The sequence below is a fragment of the Hippocampus guttulatus genome, chromosome 5, assembly GCF_054856545.1.
Source record: "Hippocampus guttulatus isolate MCC_2025c chromosome 5, RoL_Hgut_1.0, whole genome shotgun sequence".
Taxonomy (NCBI): domain Eukaryota; kingdom Metazoa; phylum Chordata; class Actinopteri; order Syngnathiformes; family Syngnathidae; genus Hippocampus; species Hippocampus guttulatus.
The window spans coordinates 19,988,917-20,016,902 of record NC_141265.1 but is presented as its reverse complement, the minus strand read 5'-3'; the positions used below and the strand labels follow the sequence as shown (position 1 = coordinate 20,016,902).

The following is a 27,986-nucleotide window of genomic DNA, read 5'->3' as shown; positions in this document are numbered from 1 at the left end:
GAGAAAAGTCGGAAAATAACCGCTTGGCACCGCAGCGGGAGGACAAGTGGGGTCAAGACAATGGCGGAAAAGCACCGCTAAGAAGAGGAAATTCAACAACATAAGCGACTACGCGGGAATATATTATTTTACGTACCTGACTGTCCGACGGTGTGAGACTTTTTTCTCACCGATTCGTCTACGAGAATGGCGACCAGCCAACGGTTCGAGGATGTTCTCACTCCGCTGGCCGGCTTCTAACTGACAGACTGACTGACTGACCTTTTACGCACGGGACCGAGCCACGCTTTCTTCCTTTGTTTTTCGTCTTCGCCGAGGAGGAACTTCTCAATGCCTTTTTAATGATTCGAGACTTAAGCAAGATGTACCCGCCGGCACGGCATCCGGTAAGTACAAAGCAGTATCCGTGTTGTTCAACAACAACAAAAAAGGTTCTACTGTATTAAGAGGCACGCGCCTGATGCGTAATCACTATGGATCGGGTTTCCGTGCCGTTGCACACTCGCACGGACAATTGCGCTCATTGACCGACTTTTGCGCGCGCATGTGCGCTTGTGTCTATGCGGGCGCGGGTGTTTGTGTGTGTGTGTGTGTGTCTAAAGAGAGACATGATGAAGGAGGCTGGGTGAAGCCTGAAGGCAGCGTGAGTGACAGAGGCTCATTGTGGTCATGACAGTGGAACCTCAGTTGTCTCAGTTGTCCCTCTCTTCTTCTTCCTGTCCATCTTCTTTCATGGTTCTTTCGCTTCGGTTTGAGGTCCCACCCCAGCCTGGGCAGCCATTTAAGTTCACCGTGTCTGAATCCTGTGACCGAATAAAAGAGGAGTTCCAGTTTCTCCAGGCCCAGTATCACAGGTGAGAGAAACACATCCATTCATTTGCGGTCGCAGGTGAGCTGGAACCTATCGTAGTTGACTTTGGGCCAATCGCTGGCTATATACTACAAAGAGCCGTAGACTCTCATATTCAAAACATAAGAGAGAAATCCCACATAAACACATTATATCTCCACACAGGGAGGCCAGAGGTTGGATTCAAAGCCCCAACCTCAAACCTGTGAGGCTAACCGGGCCAACAACTCAAGTCTACTACAAAATAAAATACACTTTACACAATCAGGATTTCAGAGCCATTTAGTGAGTTAAAAAAGAATGAAAGCTGTTCACAGTATTATCAGACAGTGCTGTGCAGTCAACCCCTGCTATCCGCAGGGGAGTGGGACTATCCCGGTCGACAAATAGTCAAAATTCACATATAATTGATGCCCCTTGAAGTGCACTGGTCAGAAATGTTCACAATTAACCCCCCATCCCAAATTTTCCCCAAACCACTGATAAACATTCAATACACAGATAATGAGGGGGGAAAAAAACAGAACCCCCCCCAAGCCGATCAGATATGTGTAAAGTCTAAAAATAAAATCACACTTGTTTCAACTATATTAATTCTCTTGAGGTACAATGACTTATGAAAAGACACTGACTTTTACAAAATAAACGTGGATTTTTACGTTAAATCGTCCACTCATCAGTCAAATGGAAAGTAGTTTTCAAACACAACTCATTCTTGCTGTAAAATGTACGAGTTCAACTTCAGCTGGTTGGCAATGAATATTGTCCAAATTATATCACATTGCATTGTTTAAAGATAAGTGTATTTTGCAAAATCAATACAAACAAAGCACTTCATTTTCATCCATCTTGTGATATGTTGCTCTACGCTCGCGGTGAAAACCAAACAATATCTTTCTGTACTGGCAGACTGTGTCATTCAAGACTTTTCATGATGCATTGTGGGATACATTGAGGGCACTATATACGACATATGACAAAGTCGAACAGCGCAACCCCTGACGGGACAAGCCGAAAGTCGCAACGACACCGACAACTACAACATGGCCAACTCACGATCTAGGGCACTGGATAGTTCAGGGGTGCCCAAGTCCAATCCCGAGAGCCCCTATCCAGCCACTTTTAGATCTAGTCTCCCTCTTCCAACACACCTGATGAAAATGATCAGGATCGTCATCAGGCTCCTCAGAGCTTGTTGATGAGCTGATCATTTGAATCGCGTGGGTGGAGGAGGGAGACACTTAAAACAGGATGGATAGGGGGCTCTTGAGGACCGGGCTCGGGCTCCTCTGGTATAGATAATAGGGAGTAATTAGCCCTCGGTCTGGATTATAGTTCCCCTGACTCGCCCTGTTGATGTAAATGAATTATAAGAAAGACACAAGACCCGATAAAAGTGACCCATTTGGGGAATCGAAACAACGGTCAAGATTGTACCAAGCAGAGGTTCTTAAAATTCTTTGGTCCAGCTGGACCCTTCACAATCAAAGTCCCCCTTTGAATGCTAACGCTACTTAAACGTAACCGTCATGATGACCGCTAAATAACAGAGGAACATTATTCATCGTCACTTGGTCGAAATGCTACGCGCATGAAGGGACTTCAGGTTATATGTGATACGTTTCAGTGCTATCAGGGCTATAAATTGGCCCAAAGCTCAGGTAGAGAGGAGTAATTTATTTCGTATGTTTGATTTATTGGCGCGCTGGCACCCGTATTTACCGGACAGTACGAGGGTCACAATGTTTTGAATCCTCTGCGGAGCAATTTTGAATATCACTGGCTTCATTGGAGGAGTATTTTACATTTTTTTTGGCATGTAAATCCCAGGGACCTGAAGCAAGGGTTTTATGAAACAATAAAAATACGACAATATATCCAATGAACAATTGCTTTTCTTTTTAATATAATCACCTGTTGTCTTCAATTCACATTGTTTACGGCAGCAAACCGGATTTTTTTTTTCTTCTTGTAGCAAAGCTTGTGAAAAAAAAAGAAAAATATGAAGATGAGAAGATTTTGACTCGCAAAATGCAATACTACGCAATTTACAGTAGATACATACCCTTTAAAAAAATGATACTGCATTGTAGGTTATTGGAATTATTTATTTATTTGTTTATTTATTTATTTTTGGGGGGCGTTGGTTCTCAAACTGGGGTCCCCCAGGCGCCCGGGGAGCCCAGTTTGAAAACCCCTGCCTTCAGGAACCCAATTGGACTTCCGCTTATACTACCCTTATTTCAATGAAATATGCCTTGCGTGGACACGATACAAAGCAGAAACAGTTTCTGGACAGCCATCGTTGCCGAGCCCACGTTCGCCCTCGTTTCCACCGATTATATGCTGGTGACTAACCACAGGTAAACCCCATCAACCTCCGCATGCACGTCTGCCTCTGCGAGTGCACGAAGTGTGAAATACTTTTTCGCCGACATGATGAAGTGTGAAATGTATTGCTCGGGGCAGATCCACAAGCGCCATACCAATGCATAATAATCACCCACCTCTGTCCGCCCCTGTAATTATTGGCCAGTCACCTGGCGAGTGTTGGCCAGTGGCTTTCTTAAAGGACCGAAGTGAGACGCATTATGCGAGCCTGCAGGAGGAAAAACTAAGAATAAGCACAAGAGATGTTTTGGGGTTTTTTTTCTGGAGTATTGAAAAAATAAGCATTGAAACACACAAGTATCTCTTGTTTTCTTGCTGCGTTTAATTCCTAAAAATCCATGAATCCGTACTCAATCATTTCAATTGATAGCCATGTACTTCTTTATAAGGTGCTAAGTGAATACCGCATTTTTCTTGTCAGACGGAGAAACCAAATAAAGCACATGAGAACAACACTTGAATGGGTTTCTTTTATCCCCGTCTGACCTTATGAAAGCGAATTTTTTCAAGGCATATGGTGTCTCATTCAGTCTCACAAAGTAAAATCCTTATTTGGAGTATTTGATATTCATGCTACATTTCCTCATCGTAGCGAAGCGCATCTTAACAAATGAAGAGGCTGTTTTAAATTTTTTTGACTGGGGTTAGCCATTTTTTTCTTACAAAGCATTTTTTATGAGATCAGTGTGTACTTGAGCAGCTTTACAAATGTAACGTTTGTACCAAGGTTATTACAGGTAACAAAAAAAACTCAAATTAAAATTGAAAAAACATTTTTGTAAACAAAATAAAATAAAAATAACAGGGCTATGTTCATAAAACAAACTAAAACCAAATATAATTACAGCCAAAATGTCCTTCATTTTCATCTTTGTCATTTAATTTCATACATGATGAGCTTTCGGTTTTTTGTTTTTTTTTAAAATACAGATCATAAACGATCAAACAGCTGCTTAGGAATTGTAGTTTATATTTTCATTTTGCCCCAAATAATCTACAAAGAAAGTAAAAATGGATACTAAAACCGACAAACGTGATTAAAATGAAGCAATACGCAATATAAAAAAAAACTAAACTAAAACTAATACCAAAACCCACTAAGCTAAACTCACACGAAGCACCCCCCCCCAAAAAAAAACAAAAAACTAATAAACCCACTTTAAAACTAACTGAACCAAAACCAAAATTCAAAACGAACTAAAAACGATCCATGATATAAAATCGCCAACCATTATAATCCCGGTCTGCACTTGAAGTTTGAATGGCAACCACTACAGAGATATCTTCCTAAAGAGATTTTTTTTTCTTTTTCACTGAATTTCTTTACCATTTGAGTATTTCTGTAATGCACCACAGCTGTAGTGTGACCTTGGAAAAAAAGCAGTTTTCAAGCCTGTGTGTTAGAAAACGAAACTCATGAGGATGGAAACAAAGAAGATGCATCACCGATGCTCTTTAATGTATTACAGAAAAGCTCCAAATGCACACTTGTAGTCATTCAGTTCACTCCTTTATTGGCGTGTCAGCAGCCTCGCTCTACCTGCACTGATAAGGTTCGGCCTACTGTTATCTCATAAAACACTCACGCTAAAGAGCCATAAGTGGTAAGTGGATAGTTTCCTGTAATAGACGAGAAATAGGAAAGGGTTAAGCTTTCGTGTAACCACACTTGTGATATGGACCCTCGTTATATGGTCGTTTTTTTTTGTCGATGGTGCAATTCGGGCCTCATGTTGAGGTTTGTGTGGTTCTCTATTGATCCATTAATTACTGAGATGTACGTGCTGAGTAAGTGTCTGCAGGGGAAGCCGGCGAGATCCGAAATGCCACATTAAAGTAGCAGGATGTGGTCGCATGCTGCTCTTGCTTTTTCATCCTTACATCGTTTTTGTGACAAAACTGAATCGCTAAGAAAGTGCAGAATGTGTTGATGTGACAGATTTTTTTGTCACCCCACCCACCCCCAACCCACATTGACCTCACAGTCTGAAAATGGAGTGTGAGAAACTGGCAAGTGAGAAAACGGAGATGCAGAGACACTATGTCATGGTGAGTTTCGCACCCCACGATGGTGTGTGTTTTGATGCAAAAAGGAAAACACGGCACGTTTCATTTTCTTCGCTCTGATCTTTGTTTTTCAGTACTACGAAATGTCATATGGACTCAACATTGAGATGCACAAACAGGTAGGCAACGTTTCAGAGTTGTGACGCAAACAAGAAGTGCTAAGACTGGTGGCAGAAGAAACCTGGTGGAATTTACTGGCGACTAATTTGACAATAGCAAATAGTCCAGTTTGTTATTTTTACCACAGGTGTACAGAAATTGGTTCACTGCCTCATTATGTCATATGGCTGTCCATGCCTCACCTCTCGTCTCCAAAGGAGACTCCGTTTATTTAAGCGGGAAATACAGAATTTTCTATGATTTTTACTATAAAAAAAGGTCAAAATACATAAAGAGCCACACCAAAAATCATAGTCCAGAGGACAAATATCAATACATGTGTGATTTGATTGTATTGTTTCTTTTTCCTCTCATGATGACAGGGGAGGCACGGCCTTACCTGCCTCCCCTGACTGCACGTCACTGGAGTTGTACAGTGTACAGAACCCTGACCACAATAGCAAGCATTCATCAAGATTTCTACTGTTCTACAATTTAACATATAATCCACATTTCTGAAAGGTCGTTGTTTATCATACCATACACAGACAGCAGACAGCAAGTAAAAAGCAACATTTAGAATGAGTGAAGAAGTCAGAGCATGTTGTGTTGTGATGTTTCTTGTGCTTTATTCAACTCGTGATGAGTTGAATAAAGGAGCCGTTGAAAAATGGCATCACTCATCAGTGACAACTGACCACCGCCGTTGTCATCGTGTGTCATCATGTGGAGCTACTCTTTAATTCAGTGGTCACCGACCTGACGCTAGTGGGCAACATAAGTAGCCAGGACGTTGGCATTTCCGAAGTATGTGGTGGAAGTAATCTTTTAAATTTTTCTTAAATGATGAATACACATTTTAGTCATAAAAAGTCATCTTTGCTCAACATTTAGGGCTTCTGCCGGTCATTATGGTGACACTTTGAGAGCAAAGTGTTTTTTTGTTGTTTGAGAAGTTTGAGACCCACTGTACTCAGTCATAACTCCTCCGGCAATCCTTATTTTTCTCTTCATCCGAGCTGTTTCCACTTGCCCCCCCCCCCCCCCCAAAATGCTTATAATAAAATAAAATAAATTACTCTCATGGATGAGATTATGGCCATAAATGAGCTTTCGCAAACTGTACAATCCCCCCCCCCCCCTGCAAACCCTAAGGGCAGGGTGGTGCCTTTAGGAGAAACATCTGTGTTAAGCGCTCATCAGCTGCTAGGTGAAATGGGCCACGGCTAGCCATGGATTCACCTAAACACACAAGTGTGTGTGTGTGTGTGTGTTGATGACTGAAAGCAGCTGAAAAATGCTTTGCCATGCATTGTGTGTTGACCTGCTTGTGTGTGGCAGCCTGTTTGTCTACGCTACATATTTACTTATTGCGCGTACTGTATGTACGCGTCTGTATGCACATCGCAGTTATTGATTTAATTTTGTGTGCGCATCGTTCCGCATTGTAGTGTGTATGTATGTTTGTGTGCATAAAATGCAAGGTGTTTGTGTGTTTGGGTATGACAAGTGCGCGCGCGCTTGTTTCCACGAGGGAATGTTGCACACGTATGCAGCTTTCACCGCGCACTAATCAGAGCGTCACGATGAAAAATGGGGTGTCCATATAAATCCTGCTGCTGGCCACTTTTTGAGGGCCTTTGTGTGCGCGCGGCTGTCTATAAAGCCAAGATGGAAACAAATACAAATGTGGCCGTTTTTTTGTTTTCATTGGGCGGGCAGTTCAATGATTCCCACTGTGGAGTGCGAAAACCTCTTCCATCTGTATTTGCGTGTCTCTTGTGGAACCGAATGATTTTAGCTGGACGTTTGTGTGCACACTCCTACGCAAGCAGGCCTCTGTGTAAATGTGTCTTTGGCGTATGATCTGAGCATACCGCTCCCTGACAGAGGTGGCAAAAGTACTCTGGGTCTGTACTTAAGTAGAAATACACGCAACGCACTTGTCTTCAAAAAGACCAGTGAAAGTAGACGTGCTGATTTAACCCCTGTACTTGAGTGAAAGTAAAAAAATGACAGATTCTCAAGTGTAAGTACTAAAGTAAACATTAAGTATAACTAATGATAACTTGGCACAAGGAATTATTTTTTCTCCTGAGCGTACGATGCCAAGATCTCCATTGACTTTACCCCGTTATATTGACACTTTCTTCTGCTGTGTTGTAAAGATAGCCTATCTTGATAACTTGACAAAGTCATCATAGATTTTGTCGGGGTAAAATGAAAGAGTCGTCAGATACAAGATAGCAGAAACTTCTACTCAACTTCCCACCGCCGCCCGCTGAGTGGATGTCGAGATCGGAATACGGGGCGGCGGCGGCGGCGGTGGCGAGGGTGCTGCCGGAGCCTCGAGCTCTGGTCCCATTATGGCAGAAGCTCTTTCCAACCAAGCGAATCTCTGATATTGCTTGTTTAGCATTTTCCGAGGGTAATAGGACCATTGATTTTTGGCTCGGCTCTCTGTTTTATTTACACAGAAGGACCGCGTCGCCCGGGGAGCGAAACGTACCAACACTCGTTAGAGAGAAATTGACTTGTGGACTGAGCTCAGGCTGGCGAGGAGCGAGGTCGGAAGGGAGGGAGACAGGCGACCGTGAGGTGCTTCGGATCTGGCGACTGAGCTACAAGAGGACAGCTAATCAATTGCAAATTAGTGTGACTGAAAGAGAAATAAAGCAAGCGATGGACGGGTGGCGAGAGGCGGAAGTAATAAGACGGCGCGATAGTGAGGAATGGCAGCGTTCTCAACCGGGGCTGACAACTCATTTACTGCGGCAGATGGGGAGGGGACGCGCATTCTATTCACTCCAAAGCTTTAACGTGGTTTTAGCATTCGCTGTCACTTTTGGAGATGGATCTGGAGTGAAAATTAAAACGGCTTTAAATTACCCCGAATAACTTTGGTGTCTGAAATGTGCAGACAGGTGACCTAACCTTAGCAGGCAGTCGAACCGGATGCGCTGACCACAAATACACTTCCCAGAAAGCGAAAGCCAGCTCACACGTCGAGCTTTCTTTCGCCTGCATCCGTAATGATAGATTTGTGAATCTAAGCTGCTTCCTGCTTGGTACAGGAAGCCTTTCACACTGTAAAAACAAACCAAAAGAAACCAAATTGCGCCCCAAAGCCATCCTCCTTTGCTTTTCTTATTGCCCGCAAGCTCACAATAGGGTCAAGTTTTGCTATGTGGACTCGTGAGAAAAATGTGCCCGGTTTTGCGCACCTGTCGACCAAAATGGAGACCGATGTGTCTCATCAGTATCTGTTGTTTAGAGTTTGACAGGATTCATCCATCCATTTTCCGGTCCGCTTCATCCTCACAAGGGTCGCGGGGGGTGCTGGAGCCTATCCCGGCCGTCTTCGGGCAGTAGGCGGGGGACACCCTGAACCGGTTGCCAGCCCAACGCAGGGCACCCACAAACGACCATCCGCGCTCACACTCACACCTAGGGACAATTTAGAGCAGGGGCGGGCAATTATTTTCCCGGGGGGGCCAAATGAGAAGCAGAAAATATTGTGGAGGGCCGGGCCAAAAGTTAGAAATAGAAATAGAAAATAAAGAAGATAGCACAATGTCTTTGTATGCCAGTAATAATGTAACATTCTCCTCCACCATCACACTCAGCACCGGTTCTCCTCAAGGATGTGTACTGAGCCCCCTGTTGTTCACGCTCTACACAATTGACTGCTCTCCGACTCTTATTAGCGGTCCAGTTTGCGGAAAGTTTTTAACATGATAACAATCAAACCATTCTAGGAAATGTTCATTTACTCGAGCCACAAGCAATTCACTCTGAGCATGGAAATTGCCAGAATCGGACTGAGTAAGAATCGCTTCCTTGTTTTTCAAAGTCTCGTAGATTTGAGTCTTTCCGACTCCAGGCGTCTCCTGAATGTTTCGTACTTTGTTACCCACTTCGTTTAATCAGATACATATCACTTTCCCTTCCATGGTCATTACTCTCTCCCTCTTTCTTTGTCTTCCCCTCCCTCCCTGTGCTCTGCAACTTGAAGTAACTGCGCCACCTGGTGTTGAAATACCTGTCATTACAAGTCCAAACGAAATGAATGCAATCAAACCTTAATTGTGCACCAATCTTCGGCGGGCCGGATTAAAAAGACCAACGGGCCGGATCCGGCCCGCGGGCCGTAGTTTGCTCACCCCTGATTTAGAGTGTCCAATCAGCCTGTCATGCATGGTTTTGGAATGTGGGAGGAAACCGGAGTACCCGGAGAAAACCCACGCAGGCACGGGGGGAGCATGCAACTTCCACAGCCTGGATCGAAGGCATGACCTCCGCACTGTGAAGTCGACGCGCTAACGACTGGGCCACCGGGCCGCCGCATGATTCATTCATTTGTCATTTGGAGGCAGTCTCTGTCAAATTGCTTTCATATCACAATTGAACCAGTTTGTTTTGAACCGTATGGGTGGGTGGTCCTTTTATAAATCACTCTTAAAGCACCAAATCAGTTATCATCAAAATATTTTTGTGTTGGCGTGGACATTTCTTGGTTCCGACCAAAGACCTAACGCTCACCTCTCCTGCAACTTCACATATGTCCTTCTCCGCCTGCTGGGGTTTGCTGCTTTTAGCATTTCACCTGATGCCCTCATCGAAACAGCAAACCTCTGCTTGTCATATGAAGAGAATGACATTTTAAAACGACACAAAGCGAGCATTGATCATGTCATATCAATGCTTTGATCCTGTAGTTTGACATTCTGTGTAGTGCCCTTTGTTCCACAACTCTGTTTCCCTCCCTGGCTATGACACTATCACGCAGAGTCAGTCAGTCAGTCCCGGGGGAATGCAGTCTCCATACCGAGGGGTCCATTAGATGTATTAGCTGGTGGTGAAAAAGCAGTGCTGATGCCATGCTTACAAAGCTCCACGGGGAACATGGACATTTGATCTTCTCTCTGACGCAATGTGACTCCAGGGTGCCTGCCTGGTTTCATTTATCGGATGTGAGGTGTTAAGGTGGAGGCGCTGCTGTTTTTTTTTTTTTTTCTGGGGATGTTTTCGAGCGACATCCACTGCGATAAGTGGTCGACAGTGAGCCACTGTCATCTTATTATTCCTTCGAGGCCACGGTTCTTTAACCTACGGTTGCCTCGAGTGTCAAAACACAATCCTACTCGATTACGGCACGATTCAAAGAGGATGTCAACCCCAAAATGTTCTTGACATTATGTTAGATGCAGCCCCACGAGTCTTAGCGCGGTGTAGCAAAATTGAACGGTTGTTATCCATCGCAGGAGGCGGCCATTTTGCCAGTTTCTGTCGAGTGAAAATGACATCACAGTTGCTCAAGACTCACGGCTCATCTCTTTTATGAAGATGCGTCGTGATTGGTTGTTACCCAGCAAACTGTGATGTCATTTTCAGACATCAAGCAAGTGGCAAAATGATCGCCCACCTGAGATGGTCAAAAGAGATGGGTTTTGCTGCATATTCCACAAACGTAATATGAGTCAGAATGCTCTGTTGAGACTCATGGGTCTACATAGAACTTATTATTGTGAAGAATGTTTTTTTGGGTTGACTGTGGGCCTTAGAGATGTGGATTTCTTTTTTTTTTTTAAGCCTGATGCATATTCAGATTTTTGGCAGAATGAAATCCCCCAAAACAGGGGCAACAAAATATGCAAAAATCACACTTTTTTTTTTTAGGGGGCATGTTTGAATGATCTTTGCCTTATGCACTAATTTGCTAATTTTACCCCCAAAATAACTTCAAGAGCTAATTTAAACCGTTGAATCGGTCGGGCTTGAGCAAATAATGTACTTTTACCTTAATATCAGATTTTGAGAAAGAGAACACGGCACGGTGACCCTGACATGACACTGAATTAATCTAAAAAGATCTGTGGGCCAGCCCTGGCAACGCTTAGTTTGATGTATATCATCATGATATTTGTCATAGTGTCAACCCCAAGTTCCACAAAATGGTGTTTTTGCCTCTCCCTGTATGCAGCATAGCAAAGAAAAGACTTTTTGGATATGTTGCAGTCCGTCATCATTCGTACAAAATTCGGACAGGAGTCATTTCAGCGGACGCAGGGTGTTTTATTGCGTGTGGGTTGCTGTCTTCTCCTTCTTGCTTGCATGCTCGCTGGGTTTAAATTGCACTTCTAGTACTTCCTTTGGGAAGGTGGATCAGGCAATTTCCTGTTAAAAAAAAACACCTAGCGGGGGTGGGTTGCTTTATAATCTTTAAAAGCCGACCCTTGGGTTCACTAAAAACATCTGATGAATACAGAGTAGCTTGGGGAGGTGCGTACACGTAAATGTGTGAGTGTGAGAGTGTGTGTGTGTGTGTGTGTATGTCCACTCTCATGGCCTCTGGCGGCTTGTGTTAGTGCTGATACCAACTTCAACTGCAACTTCACCTCTGTCAAGGTCATAGACATGAATTGAGTGGTTTAAGGTTAGATTTAAGCCCTCCTCACATTTTGATTGCATTGAACTTGTACCTACTTTTACTTTCATCGTTGGGTTTTAAAACAGTTGAAAAGTCAGGTTTCTCTCACATACTTCTTATCTGTGTTGTACTATCACCAGGCACAACACATCCAGAGTTTAAAACAAACAAACAAACAAACAAAAAAGAATCACTTCAAAAGATGCAGAAATTGCCAGCCATCCATTTTCTATGCATCCTGTCCTGATGAGGGTTGCGGTTGAGTTGGAGCGCGTTCCAGATGACTTTAGGCAGGACACGGGGATTATGAATGAATGAATTCTCTCCATTGTGTGTCAGTCGTGCTTTGGAGGTATTCAGGCAAAATGGAGGGCAAGCAATCAGCTGTGGTACTGTTGATTCACTCTCAGCTGGTTTGTGGCACACAGCATCTGTGATAATTATGACATGTATAAGAACTCTGTCTGCCATTCGTCCGAGGAGTTCAGAACATTCACAGGGAGATTTGGCCATTCCGTTCCAATATAATTCACTTATCAATGACAGGCAGTCAAATGCAAACCAATTCCTGTCTTTCTTCAAAACCGATTGGCATTACCGCTCGTTAACTTGTTCAGCAGCTCATCAACTTTTAGTTCCCCGTGTGATCCACACCTTTTTGTTCGTTCGTCTTCAAAAAGCCCTTCTGCCATCAGTGCGTGGCACTAATGCGGAAGCTTTCAACAGCATAGCGTAAATCACATTCTAATACCACATCAGCTTGCCATCCGGACTCGGAGGAGAGTTTATGTCGCTATTTACCTCTCTGAATTGACTCGATGGCGGTATTTGTGGGGTGTGCATCGTGGCTGTCCTTACCATCCCTCTGGTGTTTATGTGCCCACTTATCTGTCTTCCAGGCGGAGATTGTCAAGCGGCTGAACGCAATCTGCGCCCAAGTCGTCCCCTTCCTTTCTCAAGAGGTATGGAGAAAAAAAAATGGCTGCCACTCTTAGTTAAGGAAGAGGCAGAGTGAGGAGGTGGGGGGAGCAAAGCGAGATGTGTTGCGTGTGCTGGATTGCGAGACGCCGCAGTCAGGCATGGGCGCACACGCACGCTCACATGGTCACCGCGCACACGCACACCAACAGATTATCCTGGCTTTATCCCCCCCACCTCCCTGCTCAGGGGAGGCAGATATGCTTGAACCTATTAAATGTCTCCCACTAACATATGCGGGAAAGTCTGTGTGTGTGTGTGTTGCAAATGTGTACAGTGTTTTATTAGCAAATTGTTTACTATGGAATTCTTCTCTCTATGTGTGCGTTGAGCAGATAAAGTCCTCCTCTGGAGGAGTCGGAAGTGCTTGCGTGTGTACGTGTGTTTTAGTGGGAGGGGTGGGAACGGCGGTAAGGAGCGAGTGTGTACTCCACAACTCTCCTCCAGATTAGCCCTGGATTAGGAGGGTTTAAAGTGGATTAGAAATAATGGCATTAGACAGCAGAGCCGCTGCTCGCCGCGCAGCCGCGAGGCCCGCAGAGGATGGAGGCGGCGAGAGGAAAGAGGCTTTTACCGTTTTGTTTGGATTCACCGCTACACTCGGCGGTTGTGAATGTGAAATGTAACGCAATCATATTAACGCGGCACAGCCACACTCTATGCGCTGTGTGAAGGTGTTTAAGGGGCATCGTCTCTGTTATGAGATTGTCCTTTCATTCTTTTGGGAGGGTTACATTGTGTTGACTAATTTTCGATCTTGCCTCGCTTTTGTTGGAGTAGAATTGTACATGCACACTCAGTAGTCAAAAATATGATCAGTATAATCGATGCTATGCTAAATTGCCGAGCAAATGCTAACAGCGCATTATTATTATTATTATTATTATTATTATTAATAGCGCAAGTGCTTTTGGGTAAACATCAACATAAGCGGTGATGTTTGGACGCTTTATGATCGACATAATGACATTGTTCCTACCTGGCTCTTTGCCAGTGCAAAACCAAAAACGTTCTTCGTAAGAACTTGTTAAGCACCCACTAAGCACAGCACTGGCCCTTTTTTTTTGTTTTTGTTTTTTGTTTTTTTTTTGCTGGAAAAGGGGTATAATTGGGCCTTTAGGACTAGAGTCATATGTTCTGATCTCTTTGTTGTGGTCCGAACCCGAGCTGCAGCATTCGGAATGAGCTGCAGCTGTTTGATCCTCTTTTGACGGAGTCCAATAAGAAGACCGTTACAATCGCCCAGTCGACTGGCGATAAAGGCATAGACAAACCCACGCAAGCTAATGAGATTCGATGCAAGTGTCGTAGAACACATTTTTTGCCTTTGCGATTTTATTTAAACACACACTCATGTACGTAAACCACCAATGTTTTTATTTACTCCACTTTAACCTACAACCACAATAATAAGCACAAATTGTTTCATCCAATTAGCTCTTCAGTGAGTCTAGAAAAGTGCCGAGGACCAAAATTTACTGTGGATTTTCAAGGCGGCTCGCCATTCCAGGTTCCTCCCCCGCACAACAAAGCAGTCATGTGTTGTCCATCAGGGATCATGTTGTGAAAACGGTTCCAAAAGTGAACAAACAAGGAAATTATCCGTCTGTGGTCTGAACTGTCATTAATCGTGGCTTAAGACGTTGTTTGCTGCAGGGTGAAGGTTGTGCGGCGTTGAGGCAGGATATACACTGCAGCTACTTCAGCCCTGCAAACTTTGTTCATTTTCACCCCTGATAGGCTCTTTCATCTCTGGCCTACTTTCCTGTGATGGTCCTGGATGAATCGCTGGATTCATGCTTCTCTTTTTCATTACTCTTTGGGTGACTTTGCAAGAGTTTATTTCATGTTTCTCCATGTCGTTACCTGTTTTTTTTTTTCACGGCTATGGCGAAGGATGAAGAAAGTATTAAAAATCTTAATAGACAGATTAATGGGTGAAGATGCTAACGAATATATTACCCTATATCGCATCTAACACGCCTCAGACTTATTTTATTTTTTTAAATCAAGGTCATACATTAATTAATCCACCGATTGACGATATTATGTGCGGTGCTACTCTGCGCATGATTGGAAAGTATAATTTGGTCTTTGACAGAGTCCCGCGAGGGCCCGAGTCATTTTCCTACTGTATGACAAGATGGTCAAAAAGTCTCCTTTGTCTCTCCTTTTTTTTTTTTTTTTTTGGTTCAAAGATCTCCCAATTTTCCCAATCCACATGTGTCTGATATGTCCTGATGTCAACCGCTAACTGCAAATTTTATCTCAGCATCAGCAGCAGGTGGTTCAAGCGGTGGAGAGAGCCAAGCAGGTCACCATGGCTGAACTCAATGCGATCATTGGAGTAAGTGTTCATCTTGCCTTTGCACGCACGCACACACACGCACACACACACTGAAGTCACATTTGAAAAATGTTGACACACTTTTTTTTTGCTTCTAGATATTAAATGTGAAATTATCATAATTTGATTAAACATCATAATTGATCATCATAATTATCTTGTGACACTTTGTCCTGACTAGTAAAACTGAATTTCAAGAATATGGAATACATTTGAATTCATTCAAGATAAATGGCTGTCTTCCAGCTCACGTTTATTCTAAGATTGCCTTCCACAACTGTATGACATTTCCTCGTCATCCATTTCGTAATTATTCAAGAGTGTAGTATGAGTACATGGACCTGGATATCAAGGATATGGAATCCAACGGTTTTCCATTCGCCCGTGTGTGTGTGTGTGTGTGTGTGTGTGTGCGCCTGCGTGCGCATCAGCAGCAGCAGCTCCAAGCTCAGCACCTCTCCCACGGCCACGCCATCCCCGTGCCGCTCACGCCGCACCCGGCAGGCCTTCATCCCCCCCTGCCCCCCGGCGCTGGTACTGCCAGCCTGCTGGCGCTCTCCTCGGCCCTCGGCCATCAGCTGCCTCTCAAAGACGAGAGGAAACACCAGGACGCCGCCGAAGAACACCCGAGAGGTACGGTCCCAGAACGTAGCCCGAGTTTCATCATCCGACCAAAACGATTCTGGGTTGAACTGGATCTGTAAAAGTAGAAGAAAAAAAAATATTAAACTGTTTTACGATGATAGCTGTTGAATCTTAATGAGAGGCTGTTCTTCAAAAGGCACTTGTTGTAGCGTAGCTTTCTGTTGCATGAGATAATCTTCCTGAAACAGCGTCAATCACACAAACCCTCGTCAATGAACTGTATTTATCTGTGCGTTTCGCACTACGTTGACATGATGACTTTGCGCGGCGCTCATCCTGAATTGTTTTGTTTCTCTCTTTCTTGCCGTCGACCTCATCAGAGAGAGACTCCGTGAAGGTAAGTCCTCCATCTGTCTCTCACCATCTGAACACTCGCTCTCTATTCTTTGCAGCGTGACATTTTTATATGGCTTTCCACCAAGTCAATCAAAGCATCGTAGAGATAGATGGCTAGCCGGATGAATGGATTACTTGATTGATTTCTGTTAATTGAAGCACTCTTTTACTCACTTTAATTCTTTGCACTTCACCGTATTCCTCGAAAGGACCGAATATTTTGATTGGGACTTTTTTTCTGGCCACTGGATGTTTGTTTCTCATATTTATTTCTATTCATTTGATTGTGTGCTCATTACAAAATGTACTGTATATTTTATGAACTAATGGAACAAATATCATAGAAAATGGCTATTAGTTTAATGCAATTAGAAAATAAAATGTTGTATTAGGATATATAGATCTTTCTTTAAAATGATCAGTCATTGGTGAGTCCCCGTCGGATTCCGTGGTTGCGTAAATTTGCCGCCGATTTCAAAGCTCTCAGTGGAATTGAAAGCAGTGCGCGGAAATAAGGGCAAGGTGCAGAAAATTACATTTACGTGTCGTTTTCATCGCCGCGGTCAGACCGGCTACATTCACGCTGCGGGGCGTGATGGCCAATTCTTTTTTTTTTTTTTGAGTCCTTTACCTGAAGGCCGCCACGATGTGACGCGCATGTGCACAAATGCACAACGTCGAGTGACCGTTAAGCACTTGGAGAATACTGATGATGATTATTTTATGACCACAATTTTCTTCAGTGTTTTAGTTTTGCAAATTATTTCCTAGAACAATTCTTACTTCATTAGTACATTAATTTGCTTTATAACCGGTCATTTTGGGTCTTTTTTTTTTTTTTTAATGCCCGCAGAATTAATTAGGATTGTTCTCTGCGGTGTCAACACTTTTTCTCTGCAGATTCCTGGGGGGACTAATTGGTTTAATTTAAATTTTATGTATCAAAATTACGAGTGGTATCGGTTACTTGGTATCCGTGAATACTCAAGAGTAGCAGTATCAATCTGTAAAGACTGGTATCGAGCATTCCTAATTTGTATACAAGCAATTCAAGTGGATTTTCTTAAATATGTTCCTTTTAAAATGGATCAGTGCCGAGTGTTATTAGGATGTGATGTGCCTGTTCTCTGATCGGTTTTAAAACGACTCTAAGGTTTTGGGCTTGGGTGTGTTTGAAGAGTCAGAGATGTGCAAATGGAGACAAAAAAAGAGCAGCGTGGTTAGTGAAGGGAGAAAGCGCCAAAGACTAACGTTACAGCTTGTCGTAATTAGTCCCTTAAGCTCAGCCTTTTCCCAAGGCAAACGTTTGGTTTGTTGAATACTCAATGAGCAGATTAGCATTTCTTTATTCCAGCCGCCTGAGCTCAACCGGCAAACACACACACGCGCGCGCACGCACACACTTTTGAGGCGGGTGTTTGGGAGTTGGTAGAGACTAGAGGAATGCTTAATACGTTGTCTCCTGCCCCCCCCCCCCCCCCCCCCCCCATGTAGTCTATCCTCCTCCACACACACTCACAGCTGTAGGCACTGTGATGGAAACGATTAGCAGCGTACAAATGTGTGTGTGTGTGTGTGTGTGTGTGTGAGGTCTTCTGGAATCGGTAGCAAAACTAGGAAGACCAAAATGATGAATGCCTTTCATTAGTGCCCTGTGGGAGATCGAACACAAACACGCTTGCACAAACACGCACACACACACACACACACTTAGAGGTGCTCTTTGACATGGCGGCCAACAGTCACTTCATGAAACCAATAAGCCCCTTGTCAGCGGTCTCCAGTTGCCTTGGCAACAGTCCATTGGGTACAGTGTGTGTGAAATGCGTGAGCCTCTGTGGCTTCATGTCCTTGGTGTTCGCACCTCGTACACCGATAACACTGACGCGGGTGTGAACGGCACATTGCACGCCATGTTGGCCATACAGTATTGTTGCCGTGATGCTTCTGAGAAATTCAGAGGCCATTTTTTTCCTGCCCAGTGCAACTCAAGTCTAACTGCGCGCACAGGTGGAATTTTCTTACTTGGTATTTTTCCTTGACGGGGGCGTTTGCGCCGTTGTGGGAAGGAACGCCGCCGACTTGTTTGTCATCCAATGGAAGCGGCTCCCCTCATTCACTTGTTCAGGATCGTTTTACAATCCTTTGGTTCAGGCCTGATTAGGTTTTAGTGCTGAAACTCGTGCCTAAGAAGCAACGAATGACCTTCACTGTGATAGTCACAGTGTTTCAATGAGTGATCTTAAAAATGAGCCCAAAATTAGGTGGAAATGCGTCTTTTCTGCATTTGTTGCCTCCATAGTTACCCAGCAAAGACCATTTTTCTTCTCGTCTTCTGCCATGAGGCCCTTTCTGCCTCTGTCCATATTGCTATAATAATAATATAATAATGCTTTAATTTTGTATTAAGCTGCAGTTTGACTCGACATACATGCTAGTATACATTATTATAATATAGATGATTGTAGATAGCATGATTAATTTGTGGAGCACTGAACTGTAACAGTGTTACAAGCACATACGCACACACGCACAAATCCGCCCAAGCTTGCTCCTCCCTCGCAGGCTCCTTGTCATCAACACCTGCATCACAGCAAAGGGCAGCGGAAAGGTTACAAGCGTGAGTTAGTGGAAAGGTCAAGTTAAAGGTCCTGCTTTATTTTTCCTCTCCGTGTTAGTTGGCCGCGAGTGAGAAGAGCCGGCGAGAGATGCCGATTGAGAAGGCCCGCTTGATCGTTAGGGATGAGTGACGGGAGAAGCGTCCAATTAATGTTGATACACTCTCCGACACAACTATCCAAGACCACATTTTGTTTGTGAAAATGTGAGACATGCATCCGAGACTAGCGGTCCACAACCACTGGTCTATTGCCTGGTACCGGACTGAAGCCCATTTTACCGGGCCGCATTTCCCCACTCACTTTCAACGTGTGTTCAGTATGAAGTTGTTATTTCTTCCAGAGCTCATCTGTGTCTCCGTCCGCCAATTTTCGGACCGGAGAGAAGCACCGCAGTTCCGCCGATTACTCCGCCGACAGCAAGAAGCAGAAGACAGACGATAAAGAGTTGAGCTCCACACGCTATGTAGGTTTTTATTCCACCTTTGACGTGAATATATTCATTTTCTGCAACAAGGGCAAAATTCCATGAAACTTGACAATGTGTCGTTTTATCCACAATCGGAAGCGCAAAAGTTGATACGTTTCTTTGTGGATGAAAATCGACTAGGAGAGCGACGGTGAGAAGAGTGACGACAACTTGGTCGTGGACGTGTCCAACGAGGTCCGTATGGCAACCGTAACGCCTTGTGAGCTTCTCGATCAGCAAAATGAATGCGCTTTCCAAACCGCCACCCCAGGATCCAGCCTCTCCCAGAGGAAGTCCCGCCCACTCTCCTCGGGAGAACGGATTGGACAAGAGCCGCCTGCCGAAGAAGGATGCGCCACTGAGTCCCTCTTCTGTCGCCTCTTCCAGCAGCACCCCTTCATCCAAATCCAAAGAGATTAATTTAGTGAGTCGTCTGATCTTCTTCGTACCATTTCACTTGGTAGTTTCTATTTTTAGCGATAAAAGGTTTATAAGGCAAGCGTCATAGATGAAAACTTAGCTGTGTCGTTTTTCCACTATTATTAGTTATTGGTTATACATACACCCAAATTAATTGTTGCCTTTTTTTTCTGGAGAAGAATGAAAAGTCCACCACACCAGTTTCCAAGTCCAGCACACCCACATCTCGGTGTGACGCGCCCACTCCCAGCAGCACCACCACCACCAGCCTGAGGGCAGCTCCGAGTAAGCCAACAGGAGTCGAGACGCTAGGTAAGTGTCGTGCGATTTGGAGCGGGATACACACAAGCCAATTTTTAAATTTTTGAACCATTTTGAAAAATAGGCTCAATGCGATGATTTTTGCACGATTGTGAATTACAGGTAATGTGCCATTATTTTTTTCAAGGTCCTCTTCCGGTATGTTTTGCTCAAAAGCCAGCTGGAATAGGCTCCACCACGCCCGTGATTCTCGTGAGGATAAGCGGATCAGATAATGGATGGATGTATTAGAATCAACAATGTCAGATTTATTGTACATGAAGGAGGGCGGCCCAGTGGTTAGCGCGTTGACCTCACAGTGTGTCCGATTCCAGCTCCCTCCTTCCTGTGTGGAGTTTGCATGTTCTCCCCGTGCCTGCGCGTGTGTAGGTTTTCTCCAGGTTCTCGGTTTCCTCCCACATTCCAAAAAACCTGCATGACAGGCTGATTAAACAGTCCAAATTGTCCCGAGGTGTGATTGTGAGCACGGACAGTTGTTTGTCTCTGTGTGCCCTGCGATTGGCTGGCAACCGGTTCAGGGTGTCCCCCGCCTACTGCCCGAAGACAGCTGGGATAGGCTCCGGCACCCCCCCCCCCCCCCGCGACCCTTGTGAGGATAAAGCGGATGGGAAAATGAAAGGATGGATATACATGAAGGTTTTGGTTTTATAGGTTAGGCTCACACCAAAATAAAGGCAAATGAATCATGAATGAATATGAAAGACAGTTGATCTATTTCAATTAGACTTGTATTACAGTCGTTGACTTGCATAAGCATTCACTTCGACGACTTCAATTCTACAAGTGTGGCGTTGACATAAGTGTGGCGTCAACATAAGTCTGTGGCGAAGTCTTCAGTCAGAATTCAAGACGAATACAAACAAATGGCATTAAAAATGTTTCTCCTTTTCTTGGCTCTTCCCATCCAGCTGATAAAAGAAGTTTGGATTGCCTTCTCGTTGCAGCACCCGGCCTGCGCACACCTATGGCAGTGCCATGCTCGTACCCCGGCCCGTTCGGCATGGTCCCTCACCTCGGCATGAACGGCGAGCTGAGCGGAACGGGCGCCCCCTACACCGGCCTGCATAGCATGAGCACTGTGGCCGCAGCCGCCGTGGCCGCCTACGGACGCACACAAGTGGTACGCAAAACGCAGGCATGTTGTATAACGACAGTAGCAGATAGATTTTCCCGGAGTTGTTCTCATTTCCCACGAGTCTAAATTCTCCAAAAGGCTTGTTTGTCTATATGTGCCCTATGATTGACTGGCGTCCGGTCAAGCGTGTACTTGGCCCATATCAGTCGCTCACCCTTATGACAAGCGCTAGAGAACATGAATGCAAAAGTGATTGATAAACGTCTCAAGACTTTGGTCTGCAGTGAATGTGGCCTCTGTTCTCTCTTAATTCAAAGTTCATCTTTTGTAGGTGGGTTTTGATCCTCACCATCACATACGAGTCCCCGGCCTTCCTCCAAACCTATCAGGAATCTCTGGTGGAAAACCGTAGGTCTCCTTTTTTGTTTCAAAAATGTATACAGGATACGGTATCTGCCCATCTGTTTGTGCGTGTGCTTAGAGCGGATGAGCGTCACATCACAGATGTGTTCCGTCCACATTAGGAGTCACGTTTGTTTTTGCAGTGTGAACGAGTACAGATTGGATTTCACAAACAAACAAACAGAACCAAAAAAAAAAATTTTGAATTGAGCAGCACGCCCTGCAGTGTGAACGTAACCTTAGATCTCGTCCATCTGACCGCAATATCCACCTGCCGAGATGAAAACGACATGTAAATGTAATACATGTAAAATTCTGCGCCTCGCCGATTTCCTGGAGGGGACTAATTAATCTCTGAACCGCAAGCAACAAAAGTGAGTAGTCCAACTCCAAATTGTGCCCAATATTTTGTGTGGCCACCTTTATTTTGGAGCATTGCCTCAACCTTCTTGGCCATGAAGATTATCAGGGCTTCACCGGTTGCCACTGGAATCCTCTTCCACTCCTTCCTCTCACGAAGCTCGTGAATGTCAGAGACACATGACCAGGGAAGCAAAATGCCCTCATTTTTGTTGTCAGTCATTTATTATCATTCTATTATTGTCATTCATGAATGGCTGTGTTATTTTCAGGGAGCAGTAAATTGACAGTTTTACAAGCGTGCAAAGTGTGTTCTCACTTTTTTGGTATACTGTATATTTCTTTGCTCCAGAGCCTACTCCTTTCACGTGAGCGCTGACGGACAAATGCAGCCAGTACCTTTCCCTCCGGACGCTCTGATCGGCCCGGCCATCCCGCGTCACGCCCGACAGATCAACACACTTAACCACGGGGAGGTGGTGTGTGCCGTCACCATCAGCAACCCGACCCGTCATGTTTACACCGGCGGCAAGGGTTGCGTCAAGGTGTGGGACATCAGTCACCCCGGCAACAAGACCTCCGTGTCACAGCTGGACTGCCTTGTGAGTCACTTCAACGGCGCCCCGATTCACGACAGAGAACGGGCTCCTAAATGTGCAAGATTAGAATGAAACGTGTGTGCCATCAGAACAGAGACAACTACATCCGCTCCTGTCGACTGCTCCCCGATGGACGGACGCTCATTGTGGGGGGTGAGGCGAGTACTCTGTCAATCTGGGACTTGGCCTCGCCGACGCCGAGGATCAAGGCGGAATTAACGTCATCGGCGCCTGCGTGCTACGCCTTGGCCATCAGCCCCGACTCCAAAGTCTGCTTTTCCTGCTGCTCGGACGGAAACATCGCCGTCTGGGACCTTCACAACCAGACCCTGGTTCGGTAGGCTCTCAGAGGTGTTGTAAATAATCGAAAATGTTTTGTCATTTTCTTTAATTGAACTCAGACTTGTACGTAGGCATGTAATAAATACCTAAATTTCATTGGCCAAAGTGTGGGCACATGTTTTCTTGGTGTGAGTCAGCAATACTGAACTTAAAAATCAAACATCTGCGGCCCACATTTTGGAACTTGTGTTTTTCCAAAGAAAACACTGTCCCTCAAGGGTTTGATGTCAAACCAGTATCCCGCCCTCCCATTTTGAAAGCGGAACGCTCTTTTCTATAATTGGCTTATATGCGTACCCCGCAGACAGTTCCAGGGCCACACCGATGGAGCAAGCTGCATAGACATCTCGAATGATGGCACCAAGCTTTGGACGGGAGGCCTGGACAACACCGTCCGCTCGTGGGATCTCCGAGAAGGCCGCCAACTGCAGCAGCATGACTTCACCTCGCAGGTAAACTCAGTGTGACTCGTACAGGCGGGTCAGAGCACAAAGAGAGGCAGTGAAATGGTTTAAGATAAGAAAACTTTGATTTGTCTCACAATGGAGAAATTCACAATTTACAGCAGCAAAATTATGAAAGGACAGCACACCTGAAAAACCGCTCTGCGACAGGCCAGCACCAGTTGTGCTCCGAAATGAGTAAAACAGCGTTTAAAGGACTTTTTTGTCAGTGCTATGACTCCTTCTGGTAACTCCTTCTTATCCGAGTCAGACCTTATATTGTTTCGAAGCTTCACAATGGCATTAAATCCGTGTTTCTGGAATCCCCAAAAATGTTTACACGATCGAAAAGCATCTGTTTTCCCCGTCTGCACACATTTTGTCTCCTCGTTACGGCGACGCGGCCATCATGGCGCACGGCGGTGCCGCGTCGCTCCCGCATTTCAAATGTGCGATTTAACAACGCAAAAATCAGCCGTCGCAATTGTTCTCAGATTTGTGAAATCTCACACCTTGCGTTTGCAGATCTTCTCACTGGGATACTGTCCAACTGGCGAGTGGCTGGCCGTCGGGATGGAGAACAGCAACGTGGAGGTCCTGCACGTCTCCAAACCTGACAAGTATCAGCTCCACCTCCACGAAAGCTGTGTGCTCTCGCTCCGATTTGCTCACTGTGGTGAGTCAATGTGGTCTTGATGCGTTTGTTTGGACAAAAGAGGTCCTTGCTGAGCTGAAGTAGACCTTATCACTCATCGGATCTTCCGCTCTGCTCTCCCTTGCAGGAAAGTGGTTCGTCAGCACGGGAAAAGACAATTTGCTCAATGCCTGGAGAACCCCGTATGGAGCGAGCATATTCCAGGTAACTCCAGGAACATATATGGCCGGTATCCATCAGTTACTTTGAGTCAAAGAGGAAGAAAGAGAAAGAGAGAGAGAGAAGCAGGGATCTACAAAAAAAAGTAATGGGAGCGAAAACACGCAACATGCTGTCCGGAACATGAAATGGTAGTTTTGAGACATCTACAGGACTTTGACATTCTGTATTTCCTTCCCCACCAACAGTCCAAGGAGTCGTCTTCGGTGCTGAGTTGCGACATCTCCGTAGATGACAAGTACATTGTGACCGGCTCCGGAGACAAGAAGGCCACTGTCTATGAGGTCATATACTAGGGTGGGCCCGGGGGGGGGGAGGGGGGGTCATCCTCCCACCCAGGCACCATTCAACGAGGCCAACCCTGTGTACCATATGTAATGTGTATAATAGGGATTTTACGTTGTTCTTGGAATTTTTTAAGGCTGTTCAGAAATTGAACAAAGCACAGATTCTTTTTTTTTTCTTGAATGAGTGAATGTAATGTCCATGCACACTGAGCAAACTGTCTGTTATTAAGTCATTATCCACACATTTCTCGACCCCCCCCCCCCAAAAAAAACCCCTCCTCGTTTCTTTTTGAGTGTTTGCGTAGATGTGCGGCACAAACACGAGCTTGTTTATTGTTTCCATTCAGTATTTTACTTTATTCCTGTGTGTGGTTGGATGCTTGAAAGAGGGCTGTGTTGCACTTAACATTTGACACTGGATTTAGCCGTCAAAATTACCTGTAGATTCATAAGACATTGAGATGGTTCTTCACATTTACCAGAAAAATGTATGTTTGTTTCAATTGAAGACCCTCAATCATCCAATGGTATGAATGGGTGTGAGAATGCCTGTTTGTCTGGAATGCCTGTCCAGGGTCCGACATTAACGGTGGCCCAATGACCCTTATACAACACCACTACGTACTTACCTCAGTGTCTTCCATCAAGAGGAATGGCGCAGAATAACCCAAAAAATTAAATCACAAAATATAATATCCCTTACGTTCATGAGTATTTGTGCGTGTACAGTAATAACAAGATTGCCCTCCGTGCCCTCACTACGTTGCGTGTAGGGGGAAAAAAAACACACTGTGCCTTTACACCTCTCTGTCCAACCACGGTTACTGAATATTACTGTTGCCGAAGATGAATTATAAAACCTGCATTTTTGCCTTTTTGGGGGGGGGGGCATTTTTTCTTCTCGTGTTGAAGTCATGCCAAGTTGGACTATCACGGTATCCCATGTATACTGACTAAACTGACGCTCAATAAATGTTTACTAATAATAAGTTTTCCGTCGATAAATAATTCACAAATACGGCTCTTCTCCCAAAACATGTGAGAAAGCCCATTTTTCACATACATGACTGAACCTGATCGTACGTGTATTTAAAAACAGATTTACCCAAGAAATAATATCAAGCGAATGAATCCATTGCAGGGTTCCCATCATAAAATATTCACAACGGGAAATGTGTGAAGTAACATTTAACATTCCTACACGTCTAGAAAGTACAAAAAGAAACGTATCACTGAAAAACAAAAACGTGTCAAAGTAAAATAAAGTAAAATTGCTCACCTTTTGAATATCCCTGACCGAATTTGGAAGGGAACAAGCGCAATTTAGCACTGTAAAAATGTTTGAAATAGAAATTGTACAACTTTTAGAAAGTCCACTCCCTGCTTTTGAATCCTATTGTAGTGTTTTTTGTTTTTTTTGGGGGGGGGGGCGGTTTGTTCTCTTCTGTGAAAAAATTGCGCTTGAAGGAAAAGTATGTTTCACTCAAATTTCAGTGTCTCAAAATAACATGACCAAACAACGATATTCTTCTGGACTAATCTAAACACCCTTGTGCTTTTGTCCATCCACATTTCCATTACTTATACTCAGTATTCATGCAGACAGTTTAAATGAGTAAAGTAACACTGACAAGCAGGAATTACTGGATCGTATGTTGGATAAAAAAAAAAAAAAAAACTTTTCAGAGTTGTGTTACAGGCAGTTCTCTGCTCAAGACTGGAATCGATAGTTAGCTGCTTTTATGTTCCAGGATGTTAGCATTCTGTTATAGCTCAGTGCTTCAGTAATTCATGCATTTTGTTCTCGATTGTTTTTTTCGTCCTGCTGTGTAAATACTGTAACTCTCCCTTTCTCTCTCTCTGTCTTTTTTTTTTTTTTTTTTTTTTTGATCAAGAAACAAAAACAACAAAAAGTTCATGCTAACGCAAGCTGATCCGGAACGATTACATCCAGTGATGGTGCATGAAACATTCAGCTTGGAAGAAGTTTGATAGGATTGTTCAAGAACAGTAAACATGTAATTATTTAAATTTTTAAAAAAGCATCCTGCCGCTAACAGCTATGTTTCTTCTACTGTATATGAATGGCCTTTTTTTTTTATTATTATTTTTTTATGAAGTCTGTAGTTGAGTTAATTAAATTATTGTGTGGATTTTTTTGTGTAAGATGTGTTCATTGTTCTCTCGTCCCATAACTAATCAGAGTAAAATATTTCAGTGGAATACAATGGAAACATTTAAATATACCAAATTATTAATTTATTGTTCTTATTGTTTAGATCTTTGTCTTTTCATTATTGAAAAATGCAAAAATATAGTTAAAGAAATAACACAATATTTCCCTCCTATTTGAGAGGAGAAATAATCATGATGAATAAAAGTATGCTATGGAAACGGGGTTTGTAATCAGAGTTTCAGTTATGGAAAATAAGTAATCATAAAATAATTTAAAAAATGGAAATCAAAACTCAAATAATTCATTGAGATCATGGTTTAAAGAAAATACTGTATATTTCTCCCCTACTCAAGTAACAAGTAAAAATAGATTGTCCAACAGACAGTTTTACTAATGAGGCTTTCATTCGTGGAAAATGTTAAAAATGAAGAAAAAAAAAAGAAGTAAATTAAAAATTTCCGCTGAAGAGGGACAAAACTATTGGGACTGACCCACCGCCTGCAATGGTTTGTGCCCCCAGTGCTTGCGTGTATATTGGCGCAAAAAAAAATAAAATAATAATAGCGGCACTTTGGATGGTGGTGTTGAAATACTCCACACGTTGGTTGGAGAGGATGATCAAAGTGAGCGCTGTGGAGGAGGCGGATGATGATGCCACCATTACAGTGAATGATCCTCCTGTTAGCGCTCTCCAGCAGCAGGCCCTTCAGAGCAGCCCGAAAGGTGCTGCCGTCATGTGGAACGAGCCACCCCACTTTGCTGTGTTATATTAGGAGCTCTTTCGGGCGGCAAATTGCTCACTTTGCAGGCAAAAAAATAAATAAAAATAGAAGGGGGATTAAACAAATGGACGGTGGATTATTCCAAGATGGTCAAAGTGTTGAAAATGAAACATGCAGCAGATGGCGCTGTGTTGAAAAACAAAACAAAACAAACAAACAAACAAAAAAACCCAGCGGATTACTTTTTACAAATGAGTGATTCATTTGTGAAATGAAGGCAATTTTGAAGCCATGTGTAAGTTTGGCTTCCCTGTTCCTGCCAGGACTCCCTGTCTTTTTCCTGAGGTGTTGTGCCATGTCAACAGACATCCCATTGAAATGTACTTGAGAGTACGTTTACTGTCAAGCTACGCAGTGACACCTTTCGACAATTTCTATCTTACTTTTATGTCACCATTGTTAATTCATTTGAACAGAAAAAAATTCGAGAGCATCGCAACTTGCAGTTGTCAAGTAATAATGAATAGACAATGAAAAAAAACAAATTATAACTAAAATGCCATAATTCCTTGATAACCTCCCGTTTCAATGATGATCAGCAAAATTGATACACAATGTCTCCACAAGGGGGCAAAAAGTCCCCATTGCCCAATAATTTGACGTTTGGAGGCCTTTCATTTAGGATTTTTTTGTAGGCGAAATGCTGTGCTGTGCGGCCGCACATATCGCACATAC

At 43.9% G+C, this 27,986-nt stretch overlaps 1 protein-coding gene across 4 annotated transcripts; it reads left to right on the top strand.

Annotated features, from left to right (window-relative positions):
- Nucleotides 1-240: 240 nt before the first annotated feature.
- On the top strand, nucleotides 241-26,506 carry LOC147205391 (transducin-like enhancer protein 4). 4 transcript variants are annotated; one of them, XM_086111290.1, is made up of 20 exons: nucleotides 241-386; nucleotides 769-854; nucleotides 5,227-5,290; nucleotides 5,383-5,427; nucleotides 12,737-12,799; nucleotides 15,088-15,162; nucleotides 15,597-15,795; nucleotides 16,128-16,144; nucleotides 19,105-19,227; nucleotides 19,372-19,425; nucleotides 19,502-19,654; nucleotides 19,830-19,962; nucleotides 20,916-21,091; nucleotides 21,378-21,454; nucleotides 22,161-22,410; nucleotides 22,497-22,744; nucleotides 23,054-23,201; nucleotides 23,718-23,868; nucleotides 23,975-24,051; nucleotides 24,255-26,506. In XM_086111290.1, exons 1-20 carry the CDS (start codon nucleotides 342-344, stop codon nucleotides 24,360-24,362), a joined length of 2,292 nt encoding a protein of 763 aa, XP_085967416.1. In that variant the 5' UTR covers nucleotides 241-341; the 3' UTR covers nucleotides 24,363-26,506. The 4 variants fall into 4 exon arrangements, with proteins under 4 accessions (XP_085967416.1, XP_085967414.1, XP_085967415.1 ...); XM_086111288.1 differs by having other exon boundaries at nucleotides 20,880-21,091; XM_086111289.1 differs by having other exon boundaries at nucleotides 15,594-15,795.
- Nucleotides 26,507-27,986: the final 1,480 nt, after the last annotated feature.

Bases quoted from the DNA above. Each gene is read 5' to 3' on its own strand.
- LOC147205391 (XM_086111287.1), top strand. From the start codon at position 342: ATGATTCGAGACTTAAGCAAGATGTACCCGCCGGCACGGCATCCG. The intron at 15,163-15,593 runs GTAAGTGTTCAT...CGTGCGCATCAG, and splicing joins AACTCAATGCGATCATTGGA to CAGCAGCAGCTCCAAGCTCA. The intron at 19,655-19,829 runs GTGAGTCGTCTG...TTTCTGGAGAAG, and splicing joins AATCCAAAGAGATTAATTTA to AATGAAAAGTCCACCACACC.